At 37.1% G+C, this 10,338-nt stretch overlaps 1 protein-coding gene across 3 annotated transcripts in view; it reads left to right on the forward strand.

The window, feature by feature from the left end:
- Positions 1-10,338, forward strand: part of LOC107728184 (growth factor receptor-bound protein 2-like) — a 33,236-nt gene that overhangs the window by 19,766 nt on the left and 3,132 nt on the right. For all 3 annotated transcript variants that reach the window (XM_016538281.1, XM_016538282.1, XM_016538283.1), the window contains exons 3-5: positions 5,449-5,546; positions 7,770-7,892; positions 8,325-8,493. In XM_016538281.1, coding sequence (XP_016393767.1) covers positions 5,449-5,546; positions 7,770-7,892; positions 8,325-8,493 — 390 coding nt within the window. The remainder of the gene's footprint in view (positions 1-5,448; positions 5,547-7,769; positions 7,893-8,324; positions 8,494-10,338) is intronic.

Here is a 10,338-nt window from a genome sequence, read left to right on the forward strand (position 1 = left end):
GTCATTTTGTGTCAGGATCAAAAAAATTTTTTTTTTTTTTTTTTTGAAAAGTTACTTTTTTTGGCCAATGATTTAAAATGCATCTGATCACTCTACACAATAATCTAGAAACAACGTGAATGAACACCACCACAGCTTAAGCAGCAAATTTTGCAAAACACAAAATTTATGTCACTTTTGGCCATTACTGTAGAGGTCTTCTCGGGTCTTAAAATCTGTACCCGACCCGAATCACTTCTAAAACAAACCCAACGTGCATTTTTTTTTTTTTTTTTAAGAAAAACCCAACCCAAGACAGACCCGATGAAATTAGACCCAAGTCCAACCCGACCCAACTGTATTTATTTTTTAACCCAACCAGACCCGAACGTAAACGGCATTGACATGTGCACAGCCTGCAGCCCCGCAGTCAGTAAAGAAAAATCCCGGTGTCCTGCTGACTGATTTGCCCGCTTCTCCATTACTTTGATTTATTTATCATTTGTTTAATTTATTATTACTTTATATTATGCCTGCCTGATGGATACAAGCTATTTCTGAGTTCGGCTTTCAATTGTGACCAGTGGATTGGAAAAATATACGCGATAGCACGATAAAAATTAAATCGATAGCCTAATAAATCATGGATTCGCTAGTGTTGTCTGCTCTGCAATGCTCTTTACCTCATCTCCGGAGAAGGGATTTTGCACACAAAAAAGGAAAGCCCTGCCCTGCATGAACATGCACTCATTACGGTTCCTGATGGATCTTATATCTATAAAATGGATTTCTGTGTGCGAGGTTACAAACGTATATGTTCCTTTTCTACGTGCGTCTCTCAAAAATGCACTTAACACCAACGCGAAAGTATGTTAAAGGGATCAGGTCTTATCGGGTCCATTTGGAAAAAGGCACTCCTCGATGTTTTGGACCCGAACCCACTTGGGTCTCGGGTAGGACCTCGGGTTTTTGGATACAAGTGGACCCGTGAAGACCTCTACTTCAGAGTATTTGGATACTTTTGCCCATCCTGGATAGCAACCAATAGTGCCACAACACTGTATAAGGCTTAAACGGGTATTTCGCACAAAAATGAAAATTCTATCAGCATTTTTCTTTGTTCTGTAGAACATAAAAAAGTACAGCACGTGTTGGAACCGAAACGCCCATTGCCATAACTGAATGACAGCTCCGTAGAGAATGCATAGAGAGAAAAGATGGTATTGATTTTACCTTATAAATTCGAGCCCGAGTCTGATGATGAAACGTCTGAAGTAACTGATCAACCAGACACTTCGCAAGCACAACTGGAACAGGGTGTTTCTCAGTGGTAAGTGTCAACTTAGTTTGTGGAGGTTATAAGACATGACAGCAGCATCATTTAGGGATGCACCGAATGTTCGGCAACCAAAATTATTCACCCGAAAGTGCTTTTTTGCTAACGACAAGTTTAATTTATCATTTAAAATCAAGACAGCATGCAGATTGCGAAAAAGATACGGCAGCAGCAGCAGCAGTGAAAGGGAAATTTCCTGCTCCCAGTCCCAGCACACCCACTCCATCTGTGATCCAGAAGTCACAAACCACATTCAACAACATATAAAAACTAAATAATCTTAAGAGTAATTTTATGAACAAATGTGGAAAATGAAAAACTTAAAGGTCCCATATTTTACACCTTTCTGGACTTTTATTTTAGGTTTTGATGTCCTTAAGAATATATATTTGCGGTATAAGTACCAAAAACCATCTCAATATATTTTTACAGCTCCTTTCTCAGGAGCTCTGCTGAGAACAGGTCAATTTTGGCCTGTCTAATTAATATTCATGAGCCTCTCTTCTGATTGGTCTGTTGTGTTCTGAGTGACGCACGGCCAGGCCAACCACAGCTAACTAGGGTCAGCCGACGTCACAGCGCTAGCTGGAGGCAGAAAAACAAAGAGGAAACTGGAGGCGGCCTAATCAAACCAGCGCAGGTTCGGCTACATAAGGAGCTTAAAATTTCATCTTGTTGTGATGTTGCAGGAAATTTCAGTTTTGACAATATGGGACCTTTAAATTCCAGTGCAGTAAAACAGCTGTCAGCAGGGGGTGCTGCAGCACCATCAGCACCCCTAGTTCCCGCGGCCATAAGTAGGCTTATGTCTAGGACAATTATTTTGTAGGTTCATCCACTTTTTTGCACTCTTTTCAATGCACTTTTTTGTAGTAGGCTTACAGAGTACCTTACATTCTTTCAGCAGTCAGTTATGGGCCTAATATAGGCTATTCAAGAAGGGGGGGCTCAAAGATGGCCAAATAAAAATATTTTTATTTTACTCATTTTAATTTATTTATTTTATGTTATATTTTGCTTTGTTGGTGTAATGTCTGCTGGAATGTTTAAAAAATGTTCAATGTTAAATAAATATTTTAAAATTGTAGTTTTGTAATTTTTTTTTTTTCTTTGAATAGCAAGACAAAATAGTAAAAAGCACATTTTGACTTTAATTTATGCAATGGTGAAAAAAAACCTGGCAAAATAAATGGAAAAAACCCCCCTGAAAAATCATTTTCGGTATTCGGCCTTTGGCCAAGTGTTTCATTATATTCGGCTTTGGCCAATAATTTTCATTTCGGTGCATCACTTGCATCATTGATATAATTTATTTAGGTGCACATGTGGGAACTGTATCAGAATGCCAAGCGAAGATGAAAACCTCTGCTGCCACGAAGTACGACAGGTAGTATTATACGTTACTGCATTAGTTGAGCATTAGACGCCTATTTTATAGAGAATTAAGTGTATTTTGAACGATTGCTAGAAAATATAGGCTAAATATCAATTATTAATCATACTTACAGGTTGAGTTTCAGAGGAGTCAGCTGGTCCAAATAAACTGAGCACTGATCCATCTTTCAAGAGCAAGCGTTTTGTGAATCTCGCATTGAACTCACGGAGATGAGAAGCAGTCGTCAGTAAAATGATGGGAACACAACAAAAGATTGGGGTCATACTGCTGTGGTATCATTGAAAAATGTCAAACACTGATTCTTTTCAGCCTCATCATTCGGAAGTGAAAATAAAACTTTCCCAGCGTAGGACACAGTGTCTCCTCAACATGATGTTAACCACACAGAAATGCTACAGTGTTTGAAAGCAGGGTCAAATTGTTCACGGCCGGTGTTAAGAGATTTTCGGTTTCAGAAATGTTCTTTCAGTGGGCGGAGCATACATGAATCTTCATGAGTTTCTCGGACATGCACGTGGAACTGAGAATTTTAGTTCACGCTCCTTGTATCTCAGCAGGTTTAATGGAATATTTCAAAAAAGGTAAACGTATTCTCAGCGTTGCGCAAACTTATGCCTAAACTACATTTGTTCATCATTTTGCCATGTTTTTATTAGTTTGCACATTTCGTGCAGTCGTCCCTGTAGCAACCTGTAGCTATTAGTATCGGTAAAATCCACGGTAAAATCCAATCTTTCGACCTCTAATTTTAAGCATTTTTTTTTTGGTTCATGTCAGTGGTAACAAAAATGGTTTGCCTTTAACATGGCAGAAATAGCTTTTATTTTTTGTTACTTTATCATGTTGGACCTAATTAGGTCAACTCATTGTACTCTTTGGGCAATCAATATCTAAAGTGTTTCTATATTTTGCTACGGCATGAACCTCTTTCCCACTTTCTTGCTGTTGCTGTGCACTTTCTGCCTAGCAACAGTGCTTTGCTGCGGGCAAGCAGGCTGCTGCTAGTATGATTTCCTCTGAATAGGGATTTAGTGGTTGTGGATTGGGGCCGGCTGACATCTCTGAACCACCAACCTGTGTTTATAATTTTGACTTGGTTTTGGCATCACATTCAGCTATCTGTCTGCTGTATTTTTTTTTTCTTAAAGTCACCATGAAATCCAAATTGAAAATTCTTATTTTTTAATGGAATACTGTAGTGTTTATTATAAATAATTTATCCGTGCACTTCATAATTTTTTTTTTTTAATTCATGTGCCCTCGTAATCTTTAATCAAAAATGTTAACCTCCCCTCCCCCTCAAAACGACTCATCTTCTCTTCCGGTCACGATCGTCGTCGTCATCCTTAATAAATAAAATATTTATTCATGCTTGGGTGTCGCTGTAAATCCAGTGGAGAGAAATCCCCCACCACTAACTGCAAACTGGCATTCAGATCTGCCTCCATTTTGTTAGCAACGCCCCAGCTTCCAACGATCCAATCAATTCCCGAAGGACGAAATCAAGTCCCGCCCTCTCATTTCAAATGCCGTTTCTCCCGGATATACGTCACAGTAGAGAAGAAAAGACAATCGCAACTTCCGTTTCATGCCGACTTTAAGCAAAGCTCTGATTCTGTGTTTTATGTCTCATACCAGTTTTCATCCAACCGCTGCGAGGGGTTTTACTGGAAAGACACAAAATTGGGGCAAATTTTGCATATGCAAATTCTTCACTGCACCCACATAGAGATTTCCTAAAACACAGATTGCTTTCTATTCACCAAGATGACAAGAGGGAAAAATTAAATATTTTCCTCTCTTTATTTGTTACTGCTTAGAGTGGGAGTAGATTTTAAAAATCTAAAATAAAAATAAGTATTTATAACTGAGATTAGCTGTGTTCATTTCTTCCACCCAGAAGTTACCAAGACCTACTTTCAGTCCCCCCTTTTTTATATTTGGAATTTGACATCTTGGCTTGTTTATAATGTCACTCTATTTTTCTTGAAGGCAGAGAAAAGAGGCGCCATGGTGTGGTGGGAGTGAGAGCAGATTAATGGTTGTTTACAGTGAGAAGGGATGGAGGGACCATCTTTCAGAATTGTGAGAACGTTCCAGGCTATAGGATAGGATTCCCATTTATCTAAGATGGATGTGTCATAACATACTTGACTTAAACAAGACTGAGTGTCAGCTGTGAGCCTAAAGTAAGTACATAAAGTGATGCTTTTATATATTTGTCCACTTCATCTGTTTCAGCCCTTCACCTCTGAGATTGTACACAGGGCAGTAATGTACTCCTTTCTTCATTTCATATTTGATGGTGATGGTCATTACCACAGATGCTATCATTGTGGGTACAACATTTTATAACATACGACAAGTTATGAAAGAGACATCAAATCCCAGCCATCAGGACCAATGCTAATGGCCCACATCTTTTTGTGCAATCCATCTGGTTCAGTTTTGCAATTCCACAAAACAGACTGTGTGAAATGTATTTCTCATTAGTGCCAGAGAAGTCTTATGTATACAGGATGTTATGTGTTGCTTAAAGCTGAAATGAAGGATATTTCCTGTGTGCTATTTCTAGAGCAAGGCCTTGGGTTTTAAACACCACAGCCAGTGATACGATTTTGGGCCTCTGTGTTCTGAGGGAAGTGTCTTCTGTGGGCTGATTGGAGGTTTACTGTGTGGACGCTGTGAAGTGACGCCATGCTGGTCAAGTTTTAAGTGTCTTTTGTCTTCCCATCAGGTTTTAAATGAAGAATGTGACCAGAATTGGTACAAGGCTGAACTCAATGGAAAAGAAGGATTCATCCCTAAAAATTACATAGAAATGAAGCCACACCTGTAAGTATTTGCTCTTTTCAGCCAACAAAAGACTAAATTTATTTAAATTGTCATCAATTACTCACCCTCCTGTCACTCCAAACCCATGAGAGTTTGCTCATTTTTTGAAACACAAATGAAGAGCATTTGAATGAAACCTAAGAGATTTCTGACCCCTTTTTTGAGTCCACTGAAAAAAAAAACACAGAATCTTCAAAATGTTCATAAAGACAGGAAAGTAATCCGTATGAATCGAGCGTTTTAATCCAAGTCTTCTGAAAAGAAAATCATGAACATATTTAATTGAGCTTTTCCCAGAAGCTCACCCATACTTGGCTTGGCCAATGAGGTTTGTACTCACTTGACACACAAGCTACGTAGCCCTGCACATGCCATGCAGGAAAAAATTGTAAATCATGCACACAACATAATAATTTGTTCCCTCGCTTTACTAAATTGTGGCCATGTTTTAGTTGAATCAAATCGAGGGAACAGTTTCTTATATTGTGTGCACTATTTTATTTGAAACAAGGGAACGAGTTAGTAAATTGTGCTTATTATGTAGTGCACACTGTTTACTTTTTTTTTTTTTTTCATGTCATGTGCAGGGCCCTGTACAAGATCATATGAGCTTGTGCAAGAACCAGTGAGGTTTGTTCTCAGTGCCTCAAGCAAAAAAACATCACCGTTTTGGTGGAATAGACAATGTAGGGCCAGAAATCTCTCAGGTTTCATGAAAAATATTGAACAAAAGTCTTCCAAGTTGGTTTGGCACAACAGAGTTTTTATGGTTGGGTGAACAGTTCCTTTAATTCATTATTTATATGAAGATACCTGCCTCCATGTTAGTAAATGTAGGAACATAATGCAATAACCCGTATTTAAAATTACATTGTTGAATTTGAAGGTTTCTTTTTTGTTACATAATGTCAATGTAACGTCTGATTATTACCAATTAAGTTATGAATCCATGCCTCTGTTAGAACAGTACCTCTTTAATATACACAGGGTTGGGGAGTAACGGAATGAATGTAATGGCGTTATTTAATCAGGATACAAAAAACTGGTAACTGTAATTTTGGTACGTGTGGCTGTAGTCTAAAAAGCACACGACGAAGGAGTAGAGACCAAGGAAGTAATTTTAATAAATCCACAGGGAGAACAGAACAGCCTGACATAGGCACAAAACATCATCATCAATACAGGACAAACTAACTGAGGAGAACACAGGGCTTAAATAACTAGAGGAATGTAATCAGTAAGAACAGAAACAGGTGTGGAGTTGATTAACAACTAATGGAACAGATCAGCAAGGGAAAACGGGAATACAAAACAGAAACATGTACTACCACCATGTCGAAGCAGAATGTCCAATGAGCACAGGGAGAAAGTCCTTTGTTACAACAGAAAGTTTTGCCCAAAGTGTTAGGTTTTAACTGAATGAACAGTTTGAATGCACATTTAGTCTTTCATTAGATATGCCAAATGCTGCCAACAGACTAACTGCAAAACTTCACAGGATTAAACTTTGCAGAAATTTTGAATAGTACAATATTATTAGCATTGTTTAATGTTAACATAATTCAGTGCATCTGTTCTTATATTTGCTTGAGGAAAAATGCAAATTTGTATTCTGTATTTTTCTGTTGCGAAAACATTTCTGTTGTGTTTCTGTTGTGTTCTGGTTTCATATTAGCAGAGCATTTAGTTACAGCATAGTTACATGGCATTTTCTTAAATATTTAATATTGTGCATCAAATAGGTTATATTTTGCATCATATCCATAATAAATATAAGTATTTTGGATGATATTGCTTTTACTTGAATTTATTTACATATGTGACCTTGAAGGAAAGTAATGAAGGAAAGTAATCAGATTACTTTACTTTCATATTATATATTGTGGTGCTTGGATTACGTTACTGGATACTTTTTTCATTAAGTAATTTGTAACCGTAATGGAATATATTTTTAAAGTAACCCCCCAAGACTGAATATACAATATACACTAATAACAATCTAATAAACACACTCTGTATTTCTAATACTCAAGTTCAACTACTGTCCATCCAGTAGACCTGGTCACATTATATATTATATATTTGATGCATTAAAGATGAGATTCCCTGTCTCATAAATGCTTTGCAATCTCTAAATCCAAAACTCATGTATAATGGTATGTCAACAGTGCATTCTACAAAGTATCTTTAACTACTGCTTTTGTATTTGTTCTGAACACGCAGCTGGTTTTATGGGAAGATTCCCCGTGCAAAGGCAGAAGAAATGTTAAATAAACAGAGACACGATGGAGCATTTCTCATTAGAGAGAGTGAGAGTGCACCTGGAGACTTCTCGCTGTCTGTCAAGTATGTATTTGTCATTCTATTCTATTCGATTCGATTCTAATGTTTTGCCAATTTGTATATGACTGTTCTGAAGTCCTAGTAATGAACACATAGAAACAAAGGCTGCTGCTTTTGAAATTTTGATGCAGTAATTGAATCTGTTGTTGTAAATGGGGGCATGTCAATGAATAATTGATGCAATGCAGCACAAAATATGGCCGTTCGCAGCACTTTATTTGTGTGTTATTGCAAATTCTTTTTGTGTGGTTTCTAAACTAGGCCAACACTGTCTGAATCATTCAAACAGTTCTCCACAGATAGTAGCAGACCTCAGAGCTCATGATAAACTGAACAGTGCAGAGTTCTTCACTATAATTGCAATATCCAAGTGTTGTAAATGCAGCTGGCTATGATGCAATTCTCTATAAACTGTGTGTTTTCCCTTTCCTGTAGATTTGGGAATGATGTCCAGCACTTCAAAGTCTTACGGGATGGAGCAGGAAAATACTTTTTGTGGGTGGTCAAATTTAACTCATTAAACTCTTTAGTGGATTATCATCGGTCCACTTCTGTGTCCAGGAATCAGCCCATTTTCCTCAGGGACATTGAACAGGTTCCACAGGTAGGACTGAATCAGTGCTGAAAAATATTTTATATGTATCAGAATTATCATAAATACTTTTAAATACTTACAAATACTTAAAACATAAATACTTCAAACCAACATTTGCACCAACTTTCTATCCTCTGAGTAAGAGCTTAAAAAAAAGAATCGTTCTTTTGAACCGGTTCTTTTTAGTGAACCGGTCGAACCAGTTCGCCAAATCGAATGAATCGTTCAAAACAGTTCGCATCTCGAGTCAGCACTGATCCACAATTTTCTAATGTTTCTCAATTTCAGACATGCCTGACAAGTCTCTATGACTCGAAATAAACCTATATCCTGTAGTATATGTTACTCCTGTAACTGTGCAGACTGAGAGAACCGATGAGCACGAGCAGCTGATATACTGAGCATGCGTGTACTACCGAACGAACGGTACTGCTACAGCGGTTCTCGAGTCAACAATTCTCGAATCTCCAGTACACTGAACCGAGAACCGTTTCTTTCGGACACGTTCGACATACTGAGAACCGATGAGCTGGAGATACTGAGTATGCGTGAAGCTAAAACTGATGCTGTGATATGATATTAATATACTATGAGCGCGAGTGAACAGAGGACTTGAATGAGGGGGTGAATTTGAAGAAGTTTATTTAATAACAGATAAAACTTACTGGAAAATGCAAATGCAACTAGTTAAATTAAACAACATTTTAACATGATGAACATGCTACAGTCAAAACATGTAAATTAATTTTACTATTTACTATTGTGTATGCACGTTATATTTTAAGCTTTATGAGCTGGATTTCTTTACGGTTACGGTTCTGTTACGGTTTCTGTAAAAAGTTGATAAAGACTTCACTTTCTTTATTTTCATATCTTTAAGACATCCACGTTAACATCAGTGCCAGTATTGGATGCTTTTGCAAAACGTAAATGTAAGAAACTTATCCAAGATGATGATGACGATGGTTATTACTATTTATCTTATGCTATGATTACAAATTACTTTATTTGAATGTGTTTTAATGTACTTTCATTTGCGGGGATGAACGAATTGAAGTCATTACGTGAGAACGTAAAAGAACCGGTTCATTGAAACGAACAGTCTGAAGAACCAGTTCGCGGAAAAGAACCGGACTTCCCATCACTATTAAATAAATATATATTCAGCTATATATATATATATATATATATATATATACACTTCAGTTCTTTCTGGTCCTCAAATCTGATTGGCTGAGAACTTAATATATAGCTATATATATATATATATATATATATATATATATACACTTCAGTTCTTTCTGGTCCTCAAATCTGATTGGCTGAGAACTTTTTCCAGAAGTGCAATATTCTAGTGATAACTGAACTCCAACCGTTTCACCGTTTGTATCACTCCGCTTGCAGTATTTCTTACAGCGAGTGTCATGTCGGATGCCCAAATCAACAATAATTTTAGAAATAATACTGTTTTTGTGTCACGGAATGTAGTTTTATTAGGTTTTTAGGTGAGGATGTAGTTGTTTAGACTTCAAATATAAGGTTTGTTAATAAAGACATCGTCTATTTGAAAAATTGCTTCGACGTTTTTGGGGATGTGAGTTCTAGGGCATCAGCAGCTGTTCAGTGCTCATGAACCCTCCGAAAGCAGCCTTATCTCAGATAGTTCTTCTGGAATTTACTGCTGGCTCTGAAGTCTCTATAGTGGTTAAACATATGGCAAGCCGTTTTGACTTTTATTCATTCTCAGGATATGAATTCTTGATATCAACAATTCAATTTTTACTAGTTAAAACGTTAATTCTTGATATCAGGAATTAGATTTCTAGTAGTAACAATTGCTATTTTTGATATCAG

Source organism: Sinocyclocheilus rhinocerous, unplaced genomic scaffold (genome assembly GCF_001515625.1).
Source record: "Sinocyclocheilus rhinocerous isolate Xijiao unplaced genomic scaffold, SAMN03320098_v1.1 scaffold2352, whole genome shotgun sequence".
Classification (NCBI taxonomy): Eukaryota; Metazoa; Chordata; class Actinopteri; order Cypriniformes; family Cyprinidae; genus Sinocyclocheilus; species Sinocyclocheilus rhinocerous.